General features: G+C 36.8%; 1 protein-coding gene across 1 annotated transcript; it reads left to right on the top strand.

Annotated features, from left to right (window-relative positions):
- The first annotated feature begins 3,252 nt into the window (after window positions 1-3,252).
- Window positions 3,253-7,964, top strand: LOC149241885 (uncharacterized). The gene is made up of 3 exons (XM_089370704.1): window positions 3,253-5,302; window positions 5,416-5,648; window positions 5,757-7,964. The coding sequence occupies exons 1-3, from the start codon at window positions 3,253-3,255 to the stop codon at window positions 7,962-7,964; spliced, it is 4,491 nt and encodes a 1,496-aa protein (XP_089226830.1).
- Window positions 7,965-25,096: the final 17,132 nt, after the last annotated feature.

Below are 25,096 nucleotides of genomic sequence, written 5' to 3'. Positions count from 1 at the left end.
ATTTTGTATCTTCAAAAATACATTGTAAAAAATATGAAAAATTTATGATGTATTACACTCGTCCGTCTTTTTTAATGTGTAGTCTTTAGAATTTTAGCTTTTAACTAATATGTTGAGAAACATGACATTATGTTATACATCTTCAAAATATACATTTTTTTCATATTGGTTCAATTAAAAAAATTCAGTAATTACGATGTGCACCAATTGGTTTCATAAATATAACCATATCAAAGTAGAACCTGTCAACATTGTTGGAACACTTTTTCTTTTCCAAAAATGCAAGGTTAAGAAAGAATACATTAGTGCCAAATAATATGACTTTTTATGAATCCCTTCATTTTTAAGGAACACAGAGTCAAAAAAAAAATTAAGTTGACATATCAAATGTGAATAATATTTTTTTTTAAATAACTAATAGAAAGGTAATAAAATTTCTGACAAGTTTTCTGTTTATTTTAAATTGAAATTCTAAACAAAAAAATTCTTTGGGTTATAAAAGTTGAAAAACTTGTAAAAATGATATTTCTTTCTAGAAAATGGGAAAAAAGTGTTAACCCAACTTTTATTTTCTTCATTTTCTGTTATTTTCCTTCATTTTCCTCCTCACGTGCAACTAGTGACCTTTCACCTTCATTTTCTTCTAATTTTCATTATTTTCATAAATAAATGCCAATAAATGTCATTTTAGCTTTCCAAAGCCTTTTCCATTGCCTTTTCCAATTTCCATGGCCACAATAACCAAAACGAACACCCACACTAGGATGTTTTTCCCAACATTCATCTTCAAATAAGTGTGCCATAATTGTTGGTATTATTTTTTCTTTATTAAAATTTATTACATGGAACTTTCACCAAGGCTGTTACACATTGTTACCGTTAAAGAGGAAAAAAAACAGAAGAAATAGAGTTGAGGAGATATGTCAATAGAGATCTCGTCACTTCCACTATTCTAAAAACATAATGTAAGAAAAAAATAAACAAAAGATGCCAATCGTAAATCGACCTAGTCAAGTTCTGTGGGCACCATGAATGTTCAAGGGAGCGTGGTGAGGTTGTTGTTGTGCTTATTCACCATTGGTTGGACCAACTATAGCTGCATTTCCTGGGTGAAAAGGATCGATTTCCGGTGGTTCTTCCATGATGAGGTAACCATATGGACTTGGGAAAAGGATGTAGAACGTGTTACCAATCACTGAAATGTCAATGGGCTAGAGAGAGGTTCCCTATGACCCATGTGTCAAAGAAATATGTCCAAAGCCAACTTAAATGGTAGATGCTGAAGAGGAGCTAGGAGGGATTGAAATCCAAGAAGAAGGACTGAGAGAGGAAGGGGATGGATGTTTAGAAGGGAATGCAATGTCGATGTCATGGGATAGGTGACTGAGGGAACAATAAATATTATTGGCATTGGTCGTGGCTTTGGAAATCCTCCTGGTAGCATTGAAGCGTTTTTGTTCCTGAGTCAAGAGGTGGTAGGCAAGGAGATTGTAGAGGGCCCGGAGAGGATTCTACCCCCCTCCTGCTACCCATCGAACCTCCTCACCTTCTAGATTTGTATCCAAGGGTTGAATGTGTGTAGGGATGATATTGTCAAGAAAGCCCTATTTCTTCTTCTAGTGCAAGGGCAGTAGGCAAACAACCTCACTATTGTCCATAACCATAACCACAACCACCATGTCATGCTCAACCACATTCCCGAATGATGGGAGCGAATTGGAAGTTAATGATTTTTGTAAGAGGCTCAAGGGTATCAGAAGCAAAAGGAGCAAACAATCTGGGCATGCAAGACTAGGTATGGAGTCAGAGGACCAAAGGAGCAAGAAGAAAACTCAAGGCTAATGACATTGCGTGTAGTATAAATGCACACAAGGTCTCACCCATGAACGTGTTTGGTTTGAGCCTGCAAGGACCTTAGGAAGGATTGGAAATAAAGGAGGACAAGAGCATGGGTGATTTAGCTAGCGAGAGAGGACACTACGTCGAGGGCACATTCACACTGAGCTCGAGCAAGTGGCTTGGCATGTGTGAGTAGAAAAATGCGGGATAGTGGTTATATCATTGTTACGCCTAAAGGAAACTCTATTTTAGAATAACCCTTCCAATTAAATTATAAAAATATATTAGGTGTATACTAGATATTTAACCTCCATGGAACGTGTTAGAATATTCATAGTATTATTCACAATTCAATGTTTAAGAATTTCCAAATTATTTATGTTATTTCAATTTCTTCTTGTCAAATTAATTAATTAAATAAAATATGATATCAACACTTATATTCGGCATGTCGTATTGATAAACCATAGTATTGGTACATCGTATTGTAACAAAACCTATATACAAGTAAATAATTTCTATGGTAAGTGAGAGTGCATCTGTATAATTATATTTAACTCATATATAACTCACTTTCTTCTTTCTAAGCTTGGTGGGATTACACCTTCACCATGTCCAATATATCACCTCAATCTAGCAGAAAATTGAGCCAGTGACTTACATGAAGGAGTGTCTTAATAGAGCACCTGATCAACGTCTATCTAAGACATCGTAGACCATATATAACTCCTTTTATAATTAATAGTAATATTATTTAAAATAAAACCATATTTTAATCAATTTTTATGATAAATAATAATGTCTTTCGAATTAATCACATCAGGATTTGGTCCACGTTTCGAACCAACGAATGTGGATCATCCTCATGACAAAGGTGAAAAACTTGGTCAATCCTAAAGAATAAGTAGAAAGGACGCATCACGGTTAGCCCTTATTAAATTAGTTAATTAGTTATTAATATAGGATTTAGTTATAAATTCGTTGTTAGAAATTAGTTATTAAAATAATATATGGTCAAAAACTAGTTATTTATTTATTTTAATTATATATATTAAAAATTAATTAAATAAAATTACAAGAGTACGATATTAAGAATTAGCCATTGGTGAAGGCCTGCGCGGATGGCAGAACCTAAGAAGCTAGGCGGACTCGAGTATACCTAGCTATGGGACAGCTGGGAGAAATACCCTTTGTTTTTTCCTCGATTAGATATCCGGTTCCTGTTTCCGCTGGCGGTCTGGTTTGGCAGTTTACCCTGGGGACTTATGCTTGCAGTTTAATCAGAGGTGTTTTTGGGACAGCGTATGCCAAAAATTCAAACGGGGTTTGTTCGCAGACAAGGGCAGGAGCGTTATTCCAGGTAACGGTTTTTCCTTTTGTGAGGTGTCAGTTCTTACCACAGTTGAGTTTACCATGGTGAAACCAAATGAGGCAGTGGATTTAGAACCTGCCCCAGAAGACATTCTCTCGGTGTGGGGTAAGGAGGTCTCGGAGAAAAAAATGGAAAAGTTCTTTGGGCATGCCGGAAGCTTCGCTGCGGGAGGTCCTTGGAGCAAAAATCCCCTAGGTGGTTTGCTAGAGGAGAGTCTGATCCTGTCCGGCGATTTCGGAAACAGTGGCGGGTGCAAAGGGGAATCGGTTGCTCGTTTGGAGGAGGGTCTACTGAATGAGAAAGGGTTTCTCAGAGGAAAGGTGCCTTCACCCTCGAAGGCTTTCAGCCCGTGTTGGGGTCTGGAAGACATAATAAACTTCAATGCTTGCCAAAGTTTATGGAGGTCAGTAGGGGGTTTCAAATCTGCGGGCAAGAACGATTTGGGGAAGTTCAGTCATTTGGAGGTAAGCAGGCGCCCTACCCCAAAAGAACTGTTTCATGTCGGCCCGGGTGAAAAGGGTGTTTCTCCTGTTCTGGGTAAGGGCAATATTCAGGACATTGACCAGGGGAAGGATGTCCAAACCCTTATTCTTGAAAGGGCAGAAGGTAAGAGCGGTCTCTCTGCAGAAAAAGAAGGAGCTCCTGGAGGTGTTTCGAACCCTAACCCTTCAGGACCGGATGCAATTCTCTCTGCCGGAATTGTGAATGAAACACAAAGGGCAACAGTTAACTCAAACTTGGACAGAGAGGAGGAGCCGGGTTGGGAAAGGGTCGGGGAAAAGCGCAAGAAGCCAAAGCTATATAAAAAGAAGAGGATAGCAGGAAGCTTGTTGTTGGGGATGGATGTTCAAGTAGAGGATGCCTTGGATGTGGTGGATTGCACGCTGGTGGGTCGAGTCAGGGGGCGGTTCGTTTCAGGAAAATTCTTGCGCGGTTGGGCGGAGAGTCAATGGAAGGACACTCCTGCAAACTCCTTCAAAACGACAACCATGGTCAAAGGATGGTTCATGATTAAGTTCGATAGTAAGGAGGCCATGGAATGGGTTGAAGCGAGAAACTGGGCGTTTGGGATCCGGCCAGTCTTTTTTAAAAGGTGGACTCCTCTGTTCGACGCGTACAAGGAGAAGGTCGAGGAATTCCCTGTCTGGGTAAGGGCTCCGGGTTTACCCCCTTTCCTCTGGGTGGATTCTGTGTTTTCTTCTATTGGGAATCTTCTGGGTACATTATTAGAAGCAGACAAGTCCTTCCTCCACACCCATGAAAGGGAGGTGGCCAGGATTTTGGTTCGTCTTAATCCCAACGACGGCCTGGCGGAATCGATAAACCTGCAGTACAGGGATTATGTTTTTGAACAGCTGCTGGATTATGAACTTTTACCGTTTAGATGCCACCGATGCCACGAGTATGGGCATCTGGCAAGGGATTTCCCGTTGGGGAGGCGCAGGTGGAGGCCTCTGAAATCAGATGAGCAGTGGGAGGGCAGTACGAGGAAAGAAAAAGATCCGGTGGGGATACATGACACAGAGGCAAAGCCTATGGAGGGGATACAGGCTCATGATGAAGAAATTCTCCTGCAGACAGAAGGGGACCCGGTTCAAGCGGCGAAAAATCCAAGTGGGGATGAGATCCCAGCCCGAGACGCCGAAGCCACCGCTTATGTTTCTCCCGGAATGAAGTCTTTTCCTCATACCTCTGAATGTAATGCTGATTCTTACGTTGCCGTTTCACCTAAAGGGTCTCCTCCGTTTACAAATTGCATAGATGATTCTATTAATATTGATAATATTATTGCTGCCATTCCCTCAATCGACCTGAAATGTGAAGATGCTTCCCTTAATCCAGTTTCGACTATATCCTCTCCTGTTCGTCCTTACAATCTCAGGTCGCATAGCAAAAAAACTGATACCACTCCTGTTTCGGTTGATCCGGTGGGTGGCCTGGGTCCTCCATCATCTAAATGTTCTGTTAAAAAGGGTAGGGGTAGAAAGACAATCCTGTCCAAAGCTCAAGTCAAAGCCAAACTTGATGCGGCCGACGGCAAGAAAATGTTGATTCCTGGGGCACTTAGAGCAGCAAAACCCCCTGAAACTGGTATAAAATGATTTGTTTGTCATGGAATTGCAGGGGTTTAGCCAGTAAACCCAAAAAACTGGCTTTGAAGGAAATTTTTTCTCGTTATAAGCCTGACATTGTCTTTCTTCAAGAAACTTTAGGTAGGGGAGCTGACATAGAATTTGCTCTCAGATCTATCTTCCCGGGGTGGGTTTTTGTTGCTCTTGATGCTGAGGGCCATTCGGGAGGACTGGCTATCGGCTTTAAGTTTGGCAGATTGAAGATTCTAAACTTTTGGGGGATGCCTAATGTGCTGAGTATGGAGGTCATATCACCTGATTTCGATTTCCCTTTTCTGATTGTCAATGTCTATGGACCATGTCAGGTAAGGGTGGCTTTCTGGAATGCACTCCTGTCCAAAGAGATGTTCAAAGGGAAAAATTTGATTTTGGGAGGCGATTTAAACTTTTCCCTAGGGCACGCAGAAGCTTAGGGCCCCTCAGCCAGAGAAGATCCCCTGTCAGATTTTTTTGCAAACGCCCTCCTCTCCCATAAGCTTGTAGATGTTAACATTATAAAAGCAAAACCTACGTGGAGAAACAGGAGAACAGGGGAGGATCGAATTGCAAAAAGGCTGGATCGCTTTCTAATCAGCGACTTGATGGCTTCTAATATTCCATTGTTCAGACACTCGGTGGCTGAAGGGGGAAACTCTGATCATTTCCCCATTCTTTTAGAATTTTGCAAACTCCCGCCAAAACCTGTTGCCCCATTTAAATTCAATGCTTCTTGGCTGCAAGAAGATTCATTTAACCTGCTTTTCAGAAACACTTGGAGACATCCAGCTAGAAACTCGTTGGAAAATAAAGGGTTCCTTTTCATGGAGAACCTAAAAAGACTAAAAAAAGCTACTTTGGAATGGGCTTCTGCTAGAAGGAAAAAGCAGAATGAGGAGTTGGCTAAAATTGATGAGGATCTTCGTATCTTAGAAGATCCGGTGGCAGATGCTTATGCTACTCAGGAGTCAAAAGAAAGGATTCTGGCCCTTGAGAAAACCCGAGCAAAAATTTTGCTGGACAAAGAGGAAGAATGGAGACTTAAGAGTAGGGCGATTTGGCTGAGAGCAGGGGATGAAAATACAAAATTTTTTCATAACTATGCCAAAGGTCGGAGAAATGCAAATACTATATGGAATCTAAAGGATTCAGATGGCAGAGAAGCCTCGCCTTTTGAGGATTTGTCAGCTTTGGGAAAGAATCACTTTCAATCTTTGTTTTCAGATCCTGGAGGGGTCTCTTTAGCTGAGATTATCAAAATAGCCCAAGCTTTTCCACGCTTTGTGGAAGGAGAGGAAGCTGAAAATCTCTTTAGAGAAGTGTCAAAAGAGGAAGTAGAAAGTATAGTTAAGTCCATGGCAAAGGACAAAAGCCCGGGGCCGGATGGCTGGACGGTTGAACTCTTTGCCCACTTTTTTGATCAGATTAGGGATGAAATAACGGAAGTGGTAGAGGAATCAAGGAGGAAAGGAGAGGTCCACTCCCCTTTTAATTCTACCTTCATTGCTCTTATTCCCAAGAAAGAGGATCCAGAGTCTTTTGAGGATTTCAGGCCAATCTCTCTGTGCAACTGCATCTATAAAATTATTGCAAAGACTATTGCGGTCCGCCTGAAACCGATTCTGTCAAATTGTATCTCTCCTGAACAATTTGGCTTCCTAGATGGTCGTCAAATTCACGAAGCTATAGGGGTGGCTCAAGAAACCATTCATAGCATCAGAATTTCAAACAAGAAGGGGGCTGTGCTAAAAATCGATCTATCAAAAGCTTATGACAGAATTAGTTGGGTTTATCTTCGGATGCTTCTGACTCATTTGGGTTTCAAGGTTGAGTTCATAAGCTGGATTATGGGCTGTATTTCAAGTGCAAGTTTTGCAGTTCTGATAAATGGGGCTGCCTCCCATTTCTTCAAAAGCCAAAGGGGGTTGAGGCAAGGATGCCCTCTTTCTCCCCTTCTCTTCCTTCTAGCTGCTGAAGGTCTCAGCAGATTGTTTTCAAATGCTAAAAGAACAGGTTTGATAAAAGGTTTGGAAGTCGCTGTAAATTTGTTTATTACTCATATCCTATTTGTAGATGATATTTTGTTATTTACAAATGGAAGCCAAAATGAAATCAAAGAAATTAAAAATCTTCTTCACTTGTTCTTGAAAGCTACAGGACTTCAAATAAATGTAAGAAAGTCCCAGCTGATATTGGAGGGTTTCAACAGACAGGAGGAATTCATGATTACTTCTTATCTGCCCTTTGAGCCCTGTAATATGGACTCATCGTTCAAATACCTTGGGTTTTGGTTGAAACCACTCTCGTACAAGAAGCAGGACTGGACCTGGTTGGTGGCCAAAATTGAACAAAAAATCTCTCACTGGAGTTTCAGATGGCTATCTCGGGCAGGCAGATTAACTCTTGTAAATTCTGTTCTACAGGCTATGCATGTTTTCTGGGCAGCGCTGACATGGATTCCGAAAGGTATTCTTCACAAGATCAAACAGCTTTGCAGCAGATTCCTATGGTCTGGATCAAAGCAGGATTCTGTTCTTCCTTGGGTAGCATGGGACAAAATTGCAAGACCAAAAGACTGGGGTGGCTGGGGCATAAAGAATCTCTATGATTTAAGCACCTCTCTAGGAGCAAAATCGGGATGGTGAATTATCAGCTCAGAGAATTTATGGATCAGAGTAGTAAAGCGAAAATACATTGACCCCATGCCGATAGAAGATTGGATAAGAAATCCAAATAAAAAAGGAAGGCAATTCTCTGTGATTTGGAAAGCCACGATAGAGGCTTTTAAAGTCATAGAACAGGGTTTGGCTTGGCAGGTTGGAAATGGCGGAAATGTGAGGATTGGAAGAGATCCCTGGGTGGGCTGTAGCGATTCTTTTGCTCTTTCCCCTGGTCTGTTGGAACATCTGGTGTCAAAGGGGATCTTTGGGCTAAATCAGATTGCAAAGCCGGGGTCAACCATTTGGGGCCAAGCTTAGAAATCTGAAGAAGATTTGGGCGTTGACCCTTTGTGGAGAAATGAATGGCGGGGTTTTCTTCAGGAACTAAAGAGATCCAATGTTAGACTTCAAGACAAGCATGACCAGTTGGTTTGGGCACATGCTAAATCTGGATCCTACTCCCCAAAGGCTGGATATTCTTACTTAATGAAGAGAAAAGGGTGGGATCCCCAGCATGGTGGATTAAGCCTCTGCTCAAGTTGAAATGCCCAAAAAAAGCAAGATTATTCTTTTGGTGTGTGTTAAGGAAGAAGGTTCCTACCTGGGATATTCTCCAATCTAGATTCAAGCAGGGCCCAGGTGGATGTCCTTTATGTTTTACTAACTCTGAATCCATCCACCATTTGTTCATTGCTTGTCCCTTTTCAAGGAAAGTATGGGAAGAATAAAAAAAGTTAATGGATAAGAATGTGAGATGGGAGGGGGAATCTGTTCTTGCTGCTTGGGAATACTGGTGGAACCACTACTCTGAAAGAAACTTGAGAAATCTTCCCCCCATAATCTGTTGGGGTATTTGGATAGCAAGGAACAATAGCATTTTCAGAGAAAAGCTCACCCCGGCGGAGGTAATTGCTATCCAATGCTCAGCTATTCTTTCAAGTATTCCGGAGTCTGAAGAATCAAAGAAACCGGATTCCAGTAAGGAGGAACGAATAAGAGATGGGATCCCTTGGGCCTATTTTGATGGTGCAACCCAAAATAACAATGTTGGCGCTGGGATCATTATTCATTTAAATTCCTCACACTCTCTAAAAGCTTCTGTGGGACTTGGCCCTGGCACAAACAATTTTGCTGAACTATCTGTCCTTAAACTTCTTTTATGCTGGCTCTTAAGCAGGAATATCTTCACAGTTCAGATCTTTGGGGATTCACTGAATGTAATAAACTGGGTCAAAGGAAAATACAGATGCCAAAACTATTTGCTGAGACCGCTCATGGAAGAAATACAAAATTTAAAACTCCACTTTAATGTTTTTTTCATTGATCATATCTACAGGAACAGGAATGAAGACGCTGACAAACTTTCTAAAGAAGGTTTGCAGCAAGATTTGGGCTCGTGGAGAATAGCTGAACAGACTCTTGATGGGATCCGTGTGTCGGATCTCCCTCCTAGCACTTGAAACCTTTTTCAAAACTCTCATTTGGCTGTCAGTTCATATTTTTATTATCGTTATATCCGTGTTCGGATCATACATATGTATCGCAGCTATAAATACTTTTCTGTTTATTTTTGGACCTCGTCATTTTGAACAAACAACTAAAACATATGATGTTTTTATTCATTGGGTTGTTTTCCATGATATTGGAGACCCACGGATATTTTTGAACGGTGACCAAAAAACTTTTGTTTCTGTTTTGTCTATGAAAGACAACGTACCAGTGCAGGAAAAACAGGCAAGGAAGTTTTCCTTTTCTAGCTTTTCGCATGGTCAGTTTTGAAGGTATCACAGAGGAGACAATTTTTCTCCCTCTTTTGGGACTGATGTTGGTCTCAAAACCAGTGAATCTTTTGAACTCTCTGAATGTTAACTCATATGCTTGTAACTTTTTTATTTCTTATAAAAAAGTTCGCTTTTTTCCTCCGGAAAAAAAGAATTAGCCGTTGGTAGATTAGTTACTAAATTAATTAAAATGATATTTATAATTATATTAATGTCTATTGCTTAAAATAAATTAAAAGAATTAAATAAATAATAAAATTACAATGCTTACAAATTGTATAGCAACTATTAGAATAATTAATAGAATAAGTTTAATAATTATATTAATACAAATTATAATTTTTAATTAATAAACGTCAAGGTGAACCTTATTTCTTATTGAATTGAATATAATACAATTATTAATGAAATTATAAAAAGAAAATTGAAATAAATGAATTTAAAAAAAGGAAGAAACCATCATCCCTATTGAGATTGATTGCATTCTTCTCAATTTGATAATCTCTCTAAGCTTCCTATGGTGGAAGTGATAAACCCTGGGAATTACTTTAGGTGTTGGGCTCATGAGGTGGAAAGATTGTGGCTAATATATCCTACATGCTTTTGGATTCTCTCATAGATGGAGAGACCAGTTTTTTCAATGTAGTGAACCCACGAACAAGTGATAGAGTAGACCCTGTATTAAGAGCTTATGAGGTGGAAAGATTGTGCATAATGTATGCTACATGCTCTTGGATTCTGTTATTGGAGATACTAGATTCTCCAAAATAGCGAACCCCACAGGAACAAGGGATCAAGTAGACCGCTTTCATGTCTTTAGGAACAAGGGATCAAGTAGACCGCTTTCATGTCTTTAGGGTCTACACGGTCGCTAAAAAGATCTAAGAGAATGTTTAAATGTATTAAGAGATTTGAAGAAAGCATAAACTCTATTTCTTTTAAAGATATGGTCAACCATGTCCTTGAGCACTTAGAAAAACTGAAAATGAACCCTAAAGGTGCGAGAATTTTTTTTTATGATTTTTAAAAATTAGACAATATTAAAAGTATATTTGATCTTAATTATGGTTTAATAGATTAAATAGGGTAGTAAACTGTCTAAACCTCTGAAATTTAATAAACACATAATATAATTACATTTTTAAATTTAATAAACACAAATAATATAATTAATTTTTTTATTAATATATCATTATAAATGTTTCTCTTGCACTACATATATTGCACAATTTTAACTAGGAACTGCTTCTCTATGCATTTCATTCACAATGAAATTTTCACCATGCACTTCAAACCATCTTATGCTGACATTTTGTGTCACCATAGTGCCCAGATCAACAGAGGTTGCTTTACTGGCACAAGCATTGTAATAATTCTTGTGGAGATGCCTTGATGAAATGTATTCATTTTGGTTATGTAAAATTTTCAAAATTTATGATGGACATCTCTCATGACCTTCCATATTAATATCGAAAAATACGTTCAGATATTTACTTGACGCTGAGATTGTGGCTTTTTATTTCCAGTGCACCGATGATGGCAGAGCGCACTACACGCTGTCTTTGACCAACCGTGTGCTAGAAAGCATTGGCCCTACGTAGCCGGTAGGATCTATTTGATCAAATATTGAAATGTAAGGAATACCAATTAGCATTGCTTATCAGAAACTCCATCGTTTCCTGATGCAATCAAAGTGGACCCGACCCCAACGTTAAATGGGAAAATGGTGCTGGGAAATAACTTAAAATTAGTATTTCAAAAGAAGCGAAGTTTTGAGAGCATTTTTTATCTAGGTTGCTTTTCAACCTTAAAAAAACTAATAAAAAATATAAAAATTAATGGTTTATTTGAAATTAGAATTTAGAAAATAAAAATAGTCTTGCAATGTGTTTTTAAGTTCATTTTTTAATCAAAATTTCCATTTTGATTATTCCAAATTTATTTTTTATAATTTTGATTATATACAAGTAATATTTTTATTTTTATTTTTGAAAACTAAAAAAACATATTTCATATATATATATATTAAAAAATTATACTACATTTTTATTTCTGAAAAGTAAAAAGACATATTATACTACTTTAACATCACTATAAATCAGTCATTTGCCTATGGTTTCTCAAAACTTACATAAGTAGTGTCAAACTACCCTTACCTGAACCAGTATGTTCATCACCTTAGGAGAAGATGTTATAAAGTCATACCAGTAGTAAAATAACCACCAAAAAAAAATAGCCAGAATATCAACTATCATTCACTATATATAAGTCATCTGCCTATGGTTTCTCAAGACTTACATAACTAGTCTCAAACTGCCCCTGCGGGAACCAAGGTTGACCACCTTAGGATAAGATGTTATAAAGTCATACCAGTAGTAAAACAACCAAAAAATAGCGAGAATATCAACTATCATTCACTATATATCAATAATTTGCCTATAGTTTCTCAAGCTTACATCAGTAGTCTCAAACTGCCACTACGGGAACCAATATGTTAACCACATTAGGAGAAGATGCTATAAAGTCGTACCAGTAGTAAAATAACCAAAAAATAGGCAGAATATCAACTATCATTCAGACGAGAAAGCATTTTTAACGAGCACAAAACTTCATGTATAAGCGCTGGGACTTTAGCGCTGGAACCGAGGGTACTAAAGGGTAAAGCTCACACTGTAAACATTTTTAAAAAGCACAAAACTCCATGTATAAGCGCTGGGACTTTAGGGTTGGAACCAGGGGCACTAAAGGGTAAAGCTCACATTGTAAGTGTCTAGAGATGAGTAGTCCGAGTTTACAAAATCTTTAAATTTTTTTAACAGGTTTAAGATCATCAATAGAAATTTGCTTACACTAAACAACTTCGTATAAATAAAAAAAAAAAATTAAATAGGTTTAAGATCATGAATAGAAATATGTTGTATTGTTCAAACTAAACAGTTTCGTATAAATAAAAAATAAATAAAAGATTTATGATTAATAAAATTATAATTTTAGGACATTTTAGAATTACAATAATTTTAGGACATTTTTAGAATAACAATAAAATAACCTTAAAAAGTCTTTTATTTATTAAATCATTTTACAATAACAATATTTTCATGTGTCTTGCCTATGTTGTATAACTCAAACATGAAATCTTCAAAGAAAAAATCGTGTTAATGATAGTTATTAGGTCGGCATTAATATGTATGCATTGACTAGTCAATAAGTACTATGAGCATGAATAGAGAAATGAAAAAAATCTCACATAAACATTTGAATTTTACATACAATGTTTATTTCATAGACTCCCACTCTGTAGAGCTATATGTTGCTAGGTTTATCAAGATGCCTCATCTCATTCAATAAATTAACAAAGACTTGAGGGCTTTGTAAACCCAAATAAAATTAATAAAAATTATACTGAAACCCTAAATGTTTGATAAAGTGAACATCCAGAGAAAACTTAAAATGTTTGACAAAGAGCACGATGTCCACCATGGCTAAACATTGACTACGTGTAAAGAAAATCTGATCAATACCCGACCATTCATTGCCGAAAAGAGCTGCGTAAAAACATAGACCAAGATTTCGCCAAAGTCAACTGGCTCCTCTTGTCAGCCGCTCAAACTCTTTCACAGGACGGGCACATGGTAAGAGTTGACGCAGGCCTGAGAGGTGGCGACATTTTTAAAGCTTGTAGTTTTTCCAGCTCTATGGTAAGATTTCTGTTCTCTTCCGCAAGTGCCTCATTATATCTCTCCTGAAACATAACATTTAATTAAGGCATAACATAAATCAGTTAATAAAAATGTCAACACAATAAGATCTCCATCGGATCAAAAGTTTTCCGAATTAAAAATTTGATGAAAAATTGATTTCCAAGTCATTCTTCATAGTTACGAAAAAGGGACTTTTCATATGAATGTCGACATGCAAAATACAATGAATGAATAAAGGTCGAGAGCTGACCGTTCTCGTTTACTCTGGAACCACACCTCAACTTGTCAAGGGCGGAGATTCAACTGTAAAGCCAACGCTTGCTTTTCCTTCTGCGGAGGAAGAAGAAATTACACAGCCAAAAACATGACGAAACACAAACGGTAGAGCAGTAAGTGAATACTGTGAATAGAAACTTACAGGTTCGGGCACCCTGTTCTTTCTAAAGCTTTCTTCCAAAACAACACACTGTTCTCTGGACAGTCTAAAGTTCTTCCTGGAACAGCCCTCTTCTTCTACATCGCTGAGTACCCTCGACCAAACTCGGTCATTCTCCAACTGGTCGCCATCATCCCGTCGCTTGATCCCGGCATACCCGATCCCGAGGTTTGTCGCGTTGGAATCCACGGTGCTGTTGGACAACGACATATTAATGCCGCCTGCATCTTCGTTGGATAAACAGGACGCTGGGAATTTGTTGTCATCGGATCGCCATGACACAGCTACCTGATGGATGGGAGCCATCGCTTCTCCCGTTGATCTCTCGCTTCCAACACCACTGGTTCCTGCACATGCCCATTTTGGTTATTATGATCCAAAAACATAATTAAAACATGAGACATATGAATCAAAACACCATTAAAATAAAATCCAATCCGTTCTTGACGATTAGTTTTAGCAAGTGTTAAACAGCGCAGGAATATTATACCAATCGAAGGTGATGTCTTCTCCCAGGGCAAATTTCCGTGGCCCGAGTCACGGTTTAACGGAAACAGATCTAACTGCAAATGCAAAGGAGGCCCATTCACTTTTTTCTGCGAAAAACGTACATTTCATCCTTTACTCTGGTGCCTGTCGCATTACCAATAGCCAGTACTAATGAAAACCCCGCACTGCAATCCTGATCCATACCCCTTTGTTTCCTCAAGGTTTCAATAGAGTGGAAATGATGGAAGAACGTATAAAACTGGAAGGGATCATCTAGCAGGAGGGAAAGGGCTACGCATCCGGAGTCCGCTCTGACTACACAATCTTCAACAATAATTATAATAATAATTATGGCCCGTTAAAACGATAAAAGTTTGAACGTCAAACACAATGAAGTTGGTCAGTGACACTTTATGGTGTTGACGGCCTGATATTGTATCTCTTTGACCCGTCAGCTTGGCCAACGAAGACAGGGTTTCGTTAAGAAAAAACACATCTAACGCAAACAAATTTCTCCAATTTTCCACGCCAACATTTTTCAAGTTAGAGGTGGGGTAATAATTTAAATGAAAAATAATTAAAAAAATTAAATAAGGGAATTCAGGGTTCAAAATGGAAGAAGATAAGGTAAATCGATTTAATATTTCATTAAATTTTTACTTTAAAATATATTATTATTCTTCTGGAATTTTATATATTAATTTAATATTTTATCAATTTTTAATATTTAAATAATTATTACTAATATAATCGTCATTATTAATTTTTAATAATTTTTATTTTTATTTATTAAATTTTAAGAAAATAAATAAATTAATATATTTTAAAAGTCACGAAAATAAATTATATAATATATTTTCAATTTTTATGATTATGTTTAAAAATTTTAAAAAAATATGGTTCAAATTTAATAATATAGTGATAATATAATAATTAAAGTCTCTTTTAAACATAATTTAAAAAATCAAGATGGAATGTTGATTATTTTCTTCATTTAAATTTAATTAAAATTGAAGATTAAATGATTTTTTTAATTTGTAGTTATTAATTTTTTTAATTGTAATTACGTTGAAAGGTGCTTTGTGTAGATATAATGTAAATATGTAAACAATTTTAAATGTTGGCCCAATTAAAAAATAAATTAAAAAAGGTTAAAAGTGATATTGGGGAGATGAGTGTAAACATTTAAATGTTAGCTCAAATAATAATAAAAAGTTAAAAATAATAAACAAGAAGTTAAAAGTAATAAATAAAAAGTTAAAAGTAATATAAACCCTAGTATATGAGTGTAAACATTTAAATGTTGTCTCAATTAATAATAAAAAGTTAAAGTAATAAAAATAATAAAATTCAATTTGTTATATTTTGATTTTGTTATTAACTTGTGAATAGGCTTTGTTATAATGTCATGGGCCAATACCATGGCTTATTAATACCACATGCCCAAAAACCATAACTTATTTATACAATACAAGATCCTTAACCATGGATATTCATCCTCACTTTACCGTGAATATTATTAACTTGTAAAAAACAAGTTTTGTTACAATACCATGGGCCAAGTTACAATACCATGGGCCAATACCATGGCTTATCAATACGACATGCCCAAAAAACATAACTTATTTCACGATCAAAATATTTTATAACAATATGAAAATATTCTTAATCATAAATAGACTTCCACTTTTCCATTGGTATTATGAACTTGTGACTAGGCTTTGTTACAATACCATGTGTCAATACTATCGGCCAATACTATGGGTTATCAATACCACATGCCCAAAACTCATAATTTATTTCACAATCAAAATATTTTATATCAATATGATGAATTATTAACCATGTATATTATTGGCATGTAAATAGGTTTTCTTACAATATCATGTCTTATCAATACCACATGCCCAAAAACCATATCTTATTTTACAATAAAAATATTTTATTTTAATTGAATTTAAAAGGAAAAAGGATATAATTATTTTTGAGATATATCTAAACTTTGTATCCTCATGACTACTAAAAACAGTATCATACAAATTAAGTTAATGTTTTAGCAAAGTTAAAAATGAGAATACTTTTATATATAAAGATGTGACATTATATAATATAAATAATATTATTATGAACCAATATAGATCCATCTTAACTAAGGATTTAAACAATGAGATCAAACAAAGTGACTGACATAGAGTGCATACCTTTTTTTAGTTTTTCATTATGGTATTTTAGTTGGCATGATTCACCCCCACTATAGGTTCAATATTATACAACCAATTAAGTCTATTTTAATTTAGATACTTTATTAAACACAATACAATGGGATCAAATTTAAGAGAGAGAGGGAGGTGGGTGAGAGAGATGGTGTAACACCCCTCCCTCGTGCGCTAAATTATTGTAAAATAGTTAAATCTTGGTGTGATATCATCCCTTGTGTGTTAAATGATTGTAAACCTAAGCCGAGGAAAACTAGGTGTGATACCCTCCTTCCTGGGTTAAACTATTCGAAACCTAAGTTGATGAAAGCTAGGTGATATGTATTATGAAAAGAAAATGTGTTATTAAATTAATTAATAAAATATATCTCTTGGAGGGTGGAGCACTAAGAGAGAGTAGATTCTTGCCAAATCCCATGTGGAATGGAATATAGATGAATCTTTCATGATGAAGCTTCTAGATGTGATTCTAGATAAGCTTGGATGGATTGGAGATCCATCGGATGGATGGGAGATAAGGATCCATCAGACATAAAAGCTTTGCGGGGGATGAAGGCAAGCTTTTATGAGGAAAAGTCACGTGGTAGATAAATATGAGTTTTTCTGAAAAAGGCCTAGGAAGATGGAAAAATCTTTAAAAGCAGAATGCCACTAATGGAAAATAAATAATGAAAGAGGGTATTAAATACCCAATGCATCGATCAATTGAGGATAGTTGATCCTTGACAAGAACATTGACTCGAGGGGGATTATAAGTGATTCATGGTTGGGTGGTGGTACTCCTCCCTCCAAGTAATTGTTTTAGATGGATTCACATGTGTGGTATGTGTTGTATACTAGTCCCTTACCCTTTATATCCTTATTATTTGTTTAAGTTATATAGATGTTGCATTATATATTGGCATGGAAAGAATTACAATTTATGCATATGATGTTTATGGCTTTTTAATGTGTTTTCAAGTTAAATTAACAGAAGAGTATAATATGTTGAGCTAAATGGGATAGTGGATATATATTACTCCTAACTTATGTGCTATTTGGATAATGATTCTATATTCATATTACATAAGTTATGTCAGTAGTGTTATCTGTAATTATGTCAATGGTTTCATCCTTACATATGTTATGATATTACATCCATAAGTAGAGTGAATGGGATAGATCTACTTACACTAACCTGTTTATGGTAGGTTCATAGCTATTGAATCTAAACCTAGTCATCATTTAAATTTAATATAGCATCCTCTAAGGTTAGGTGCTTCTGATGCATGGTTAAATTAACTACATCAAAACAAAGTTAGAACATGTTGGTGGTGGAAAATACTTAACAAATGTTGTGGGTTGCTTAAAGAGGATGGTTGAGTAAAGTAATGATAATGATTTCATTGAGACCATAGGGCATGCGGATCAGTTTAGGAATGTCATATTGGTCATAAGGAATCTAAGAATATGTTGATAAGTATAATTATAAAAGAAATAAATGGTCACGAAAGTTTAAGGGAACATATCATTTATAGTAAAGGGAAAATCCTTATCGAAAATGAAGTATAAAATTTAAAAATTTAGAGCCTAGGGGCGGGTTTCCCAGGTAGTCTCAGGAGGTTCGTTATAAATGGTATTGGAGCAATCAAGTTCAAACCTTGCAGCCTATGGGCTGGTATGCTTCCATAAGGTATGGGCATTGTAATCCTGAACTTGGCCTTATTACCACAAACTTTGCAAAGGGGTTCTAGTATAAGTGTTAAATTTGGACACATTAAGATTAATTTAAATATTAAAAATGTTAAACCCATATTCACAGATCTTGTTGCATGCAATATTTAGGTTTTTCATAAATACAAATTCATTAAAAAGGTACGTTGAAACAATATATATATATATGTGTGTGTGTGTGTGTGTGTGTGTGTGTGTGTGTGTGTGTATGTATGTATGTATGTATGTTGACTACTAAAGGGTTTGATTATAAAGAATGAAAATTAAACTTTAAAAGCATATGAAAAATATTTTGGAAATACGGTTAATAATAATGGTCCACTTTGGGTCTATGATATGGTGAGAGTATTTTAAAGGAAACCCTTAAACACCACACTAATCAAACATGCTAATTGACAAAATTATGTAGTTTGATATGTGTCACGGTGTGAATTGTTTCTGTGCGAAACTGATGAGGTTACAGTAATGGTGGATTTGTTTCTTAAGGCCTTGTTAAATCATGATTGAAACATATGACATTTAACTATACAAAATTGGTTGAACTCTAAGTTTGTCCAGATAGGTAAAATTTACAAGATCTTCCTACAAGTGCATCCATGTGAATATGACCAGGCCCAATCTCTTGTATTGGTTGAGGGTTGATATTTTTCTGTGGGGAACATGTATTTTTTTTTTTCCGGAAATTGAATTGATCTCTGCATTCACTTTGGAACTAAAGAGATTGCACCCATGTTCATAGAAATTTTTTTAACGATAGGGCTACCCGTAATTATATGTGTGTGCGTGATCCTGAACTGACAAAGGTATTTGTTAACCTAGAAGCTGACCAAAACTCTATACCAACCACCGCTTCATTACGTATGGTCTGTCTGTATGACATATCTCAATGTAAAAGGTTTAATCTTCTGCAAATCGAAGGACTCAAGTTTGGTTAGATTACTGAGCAACATCCAATCCTAATCTCCATTTTTAAGATCGAAAAATATCAATACATGCGCATTGACAGAGCACTCACACATGGAACTCCAAGGGAAGAAAACCATTTACTTAATATGCGTGAAGGTCAAGAGCCACTTATGTCCATGAGATGTTTAAAGCGGATTATTCAGGTAATTAAGTATAGTTATATGTAAATACCCATACCACATCCACAAGTTGAGAACTAACACCATGTCCATAATCAATTCTTGAGGGGTGAGCACCAAGCCAAGTCAAGGAGGAGAGGATAGTGCACTACGCGTCAATAGCTTTTTGAGATCAATGGGTGTCGCATCAGTGGTCTCCTCGGGTAGCAACAGGTAATGGTGTCATTGGGTAATATGAAGGGATTTTCTACAAGGCAATTCGATTAGTGGATGAGGTAAACCAAGCCTCGAGAAAGGAATTTAAGGACCTCTAACAATAGATTTATCATGTGAGGGAGACGGAGTTGTATGGTCAGAAAAATTATTCCACCAAATAGTGATGTGTTGCAATGCATTAGTTGTGTTAGCCCGGCTCATGCAGTACCTGAGCCCTCCCTTGACAGCTTCCCCTAATAGGAATTGGTTATGTCATGATTGTTTCCTCATACCTCTGAGCTTGGAGTTATTGGCTCATTGTTCTATTCCAGGTTAAGGGTCCCATTTCACGCCTAAAGAAAAAATCATTGTTAAAGGAAAAATCAATGGAAAAGAAATTGTTAATGGAAAAATCAATGGAAACGAATTGTTAATGGAAAAATCATCAACATCGATAAGGATAAGGTGTAAATCCCAAACACAAAAACTCAGTTGTTGCAGTTTTCTATTACACTATAGACGATTACCACAAGTGGGGAAAGGATTTAAAAATCAAAGTGGAGGAGTGGATAATCATAACTGGAGCATTATTACCATGAGTTTGGATAGAGATTATCATGTGACGTGTTGAAAAGGAGGTACCCCGATCTCGGTTGTTGTGCTTTTGTTTTACTTGCTTTTGTTAGTTGGTCGCAGAACCAATACATTGTCTACTAAAAGTTACAGGGAAAAGCGGTAGTCATTGTTTCCTTATTCAATTGTCCGCTAGCAATGTAGAGATCATTATCTTGAGTCCTCACAATCAGATAAAATCTCGACATTTAGGATAATGCTTATCCCCGTCATCATATTATCCAGTACGCATGGTGATGGGGACGAGATTTTGAGGTGAACCAAAATCCCATTTCCCCAATAAAATCGTTCTTGAGGCTTATGGGTTATGGGCCCACAAAGCCTATCCGGAACGCTTCTCATGGTCTCACTTGCCTTATTTGGAATACTGAAGCCCTCACCATAACAAACCAGGTGATAATGCATGATGACATTCTCATTGTTCTTCATCCAGACACGTGCTTTCTTTTGGGGGTTCTTTGTTGCAGTTGCTTTCGCGGATTCTTGCTGCTGCTCCTTCTACAGTTTCTGTTGATGAGGGTTTGAAGACGAAACCTCTTTTGCAACAGACACTATTTTCTCTCCCTTGTGAAACGATTTCCTATCTTCAGCGACCTCATCATCTTTCACAACAGCGACATTTTTTTCTTGGTAGTTTCCTGTGCATGTGAAGGTATTGGTGTCTTTGAACTGTTGACGGGGAGGGTGGTCCTGTCCATTTGCATCATAGGCATAGATGTCGCCGCCTCCACTGAATCGTCCACTACCACGATCACCGAAGCCTCGGCCCTTGTCTTGTCCTTGTCCTCCGCCTTTGTTGTGGCTCTGCCCTCCGCCTACAGCAGCGTGATCCTCACCATTGCTTCGACTCCAACCTCGGCCTTTGGTGTTGTCTTCACAACCCCAACCTTAAGCCATCTCAGCCTTAATCACCAATTCTCCTACAATCTACATTGCATCTTCTTACACTCTATCTTCCTCACACGCATAGGTTTTTTCCTCTATTTCTTGATGCCCCAACGAATTCTTAGTATCTCGTTATACATTCATGGCAGTTTTAACTGAATTTTTAACTAAAATTTGTTCACTAACTGAATTATGTTCATGGTTGCCCTGGTTGCCCACGTGTCTTCTTCCTCTATATTTTTTTCCACTAAGATGCTCAGATTCCCCTACATTAGACTCTTGAGGTAAAAAAATTTATGACCTCCTAGTCATATGCGTTTCCTTAGAAATTCTACCCACTGTTTCACTTCTTCAGTGGAACTGCCTTCATGGTCTTCTGTGAGCTACAACCAAGCCTCTACAATAGCAAGTCCTCCCTGCTACCAGATGCCTTACCAAGCTTCTCTCCTCAACTTAATCTTTCAGCATCTCTGTGGTTCTCTCCTCTCGAACCAATTGAGCACTCATGCTCTAAGTTTGATACAATCTTCTCACCTTCACAAAATAAAATAAAAAATTACAAGCTTACAAATCTTCAACAAAACTGTACCTCTTCTTTCTTCGCATGCAAAAACTCCTTCTCACAGGAAATCTTTTCCCGCTTTGGTACCACGTGATGGGGACAAGATTTTGAGGTGAACCAAAATCCCATTACCCCAATAAAATTTTTCTTGAGGCCTATGGGTTATGGGCCCACAAAGCCTATCCACAACGTTTCTCATGGTCTCACTTTCCTTATTTGGAATACTGAAGGCCCTCGCCAGAACAAACTAGGTGACAATGCATGATGGCGTTCTCATCGTTCTTCATCCACACACATGCTTTCTTTTCGAGGTTCTTTGCTGCAATTTCTTCCGTGGATTCTTGCTGCTGCTCCTTCTTCGGTTTCTGTTGATGAGGGTTTGAAGCCAAAACTTCTTTTCCAGTGGACACCAATTTCTCGAAACGATTTCCTATCTTCAGCGACCTTATCATCTTTCACGACAGCGACATTTTTTTCCTTGGCAGTTGCCTGTGCCTATGAAGATATTGGTGTCTTTGAACTATTGACGGGGAGGGAGGTCTTTTCCATTTGCACCGTAGGCATAGCTATCGCCGCCTCCACTGAATCATCCACTATCATGATCACCGAGGCCTTGGCCCTTGCCCCATCCACATCCTCTGCCGCAGCTCTGCCTTCCGCCTGCAGCAGCGACGTCCTCACCGCTGCTTTGAATCCAACCTCGGCCTCCGATGTTCTCTTCACGACCTCAACCTTAAGGCATCTCAGCCTTAATCACCAATTCTCCTGCAATCTACATTGTATCCTCTTACACTCTATCTTCCTCACACGCACAGGTCTTTTCCTCTGTTTCTTGATGCCCCAACGAATTCTTAATATCTCGTTATACATTCATGGCAGTTTTAACTCAATTTTTAACTGAAATTTGTTCACTAACTGAATTATTTTCACGGTTGGCCTGGTTGTCCACATATCTTCTTCCTCTAGTTTTTTTTCCCCACTAAGATGCTTGGATGCCCCTGCATCACGTGGTTAATAAGAACTAACTCCATCTTTAAATCAATTGTCTAGCAAGACTGAGAGTAAGTGATGCTTTCAAACATAAATAACTGCTGGTGAAAAACTACCCAGGTAGGATAGAGGGCGAAGCCGATAAGACGTCCCACCATTTCATGACCGCCTCCCTAGTTCCCTTGAGTAGTTGTCTTGGATAAATTCACGGGGTTCTAGTTGCAGGTATTGTGGGGCTATGGTTGGAGTTATTGTGGATTAGGGTTTGATAATGAGTGGATTGTCTAATGTTATGATGTTTCTTTCCTTCTTGTTACAAATTCAGTTAATATAAAGGAAATTGTACGGGTTTCTTGGCCATGAGAATGATTGTATAATTACATTCACTAATCTCTATCAAAAAAATGGTTTGTATTTTTTTCTCTTGTATGAATGCATGGGATAGCGTGGCAACTTGTGGTAGACCAAGATGAAGTAGTAGAAGAACTTAATATGTGAACTGATGAATTAGTGTATATGCTACCTTTTCTGTGCTATTATTATAATCAATCACTAGACATGAGAAAATATAGATAAATAATTATGTTCTAATGCTTGACACCTTATAGCTTAAGGTTCAGAGTATACATGTAATTACCGTATGGATTGTATGCATGGAGGGTTTGTTATGCATAAGATAACCATGTCAGTATTTCTATGACAACACCCTGGGAATTGGGCAATAGCAACTGCATTGCATGTGTATGTTTCTATGAAGGCTTCAAGATACCATTAAGTCTAAATGTTTTATCTCTATTATGCCCGAAGGTTAAACAATTGGTATTCAAGAATTCTTGCTATAGAATATGCGTAACAATTGAGCTGACAAAATTGTTTTATTGAGGAATTCAAAGACCACATCACAGACCCACGTTGGGCTTATAGAAATTAATGTTCCTATAATAGCTTAATCGAATGTATTAATGACTAAGATCAAATTTCAATTTTAAGCTATGAACCAAATTAATGAGTCCTATAGCGAAATTATCGAGATTATGCATGTTGGGGATAACTTCGGGGTCTACAGTTGATCGTCATATAAATTATTAAGAATATCATATGAGTATAATGTTATGTATATGTGAATGGTCAATGGATGAGGCATGTCCACATACTTGCAGCCACTTAAACAAATTGGTTATGTATGTTGAATATATGTTGGAATAGGTAGATATCTATTATAGACTTGCTACAGTAAGATTTCAAATTTGGTCAGAAACATGGAAGATAAACAATTAGACATAAATGTTCATGTTATTTCAAATATCACAGTTTTGTTTTGGTAGGTGAGAGCGATTAAATAAGAGGAAAATTGTTAAAATTGTGCTCATGTTGTTGTTTAATGATATTCACAATAATGGTTGGGCTACATGCAAGTGAATTGAGTGGAAAAAAGTTTTTAACTTAATCGTCTTGATTTTTGAAGCCAAAAATCTGTATTTCATGTTAAAATAGAAATAAATGTAAGAGAAGATATTGTTGATTAAAAAATAAAAATTACACCCGTAATGGTTAAATTATAAATAAAGCAAATTGGAACCTATACAAGTACGATGTAAGGACTTGGCTAAATGAAAGGATGATGGTATAAAAAGGGAGATATTAAACCCTAGTAGGGTGTTATGCAATGAAAAAGGTTCTGATGAATGATGTTAAGATTATAAAGAGCATGAAATGGTATAATTGTTTGGAGTTGGAATTGTTTCGAAAAAATTGATTAAATAATAACAAAACCTTTGCATTACTGGTACTTATAAGCATCCTTGATACTATGTAAACCATGATAACTAATAAGAAGAAAGTTGTAATGCTTCTTGATTGATATATATAAAAAAAATTGATTGTGTTAAGCTTATAAATCATTCTTAAACAGTATGAACTTTTCTGTGGAGATACAAATAAGGTGTTGGGGTTAATACTTAACAGGCAAGAACCTTTCCATGATAGGAATTGAGACACCTCCTGGACTCACCATTGAACTTCTCATTTGGATAAGATTCTAATTGACAAGCAACAATGATTATGATCTAGTATTATTCACAAGTTAGTACTTATAGATAATTAAAGGTGGGTATTTATGTATACCTGGAATTGTGGAAGAAATTATCTATTTCGTGGAATGTAATGCAAGTATGAAGAAATTGACTTTTACATTCATGTATAGGATTTTCAGTTGCTTGAATTATATCTTACGTAATATTTTGCATAAATTATCATGTGCAAATGATAAGAAAGCACGCTGCCACTCATGAATATGTTATTTTTACACCAAGAGAATTTGTGAGTATTGTATTGTTTCTTAGTAACATTGGTGTAATTGGCAAGTGCGGCATGCATTTGAGATGTGAAATCCTTGTGAACAAATCGTTAAGGATTACATAACTTTCTTCCC

The sequence above is a fragment of the Pinus tabuliformis genome, chromosome 8, assembly GCF_031772625.1.
Source record: "Pinus tabuliformis cultivar Carrire ecotype Pingquan chromosome 8, CPIR1, whole genome shotgun sequence".
NCBI lineage: Eukaryota > Viridiplantae > Streptophyta > Pinopsida > Pinales > Pinaceae > Pinus > Pinus tabuliformis.
This window is presented reverse-complemented; position numbering and strand designations above follow the sequence as displayed.

Bases quoted from the DNA above. Each gene is read 5' to 3' on its own strand.
- LOC149241885 (XM_089370704.1), top strand. From the start codon at position 3,253: ATGGTGAAACCAAATGAGGCAGTGGATTTAGAACCTGCCCCAGAAGAC. The intron at 5,303-5,415 runs GTATAAAATGAT...TCTTTCTTCAAG, and splicing joins AGCAAAACCCCCTGAAACTG to AAACTTTAGGTAGGGGAGCT. The intron at 5,649-5,756 runs GTAAGGGTGGCT...GCAGAAGCTTAG, and splicing joins ATGTCTATGGACCATGTCAG to GGCCCCTCAGCCAGAGAAGA.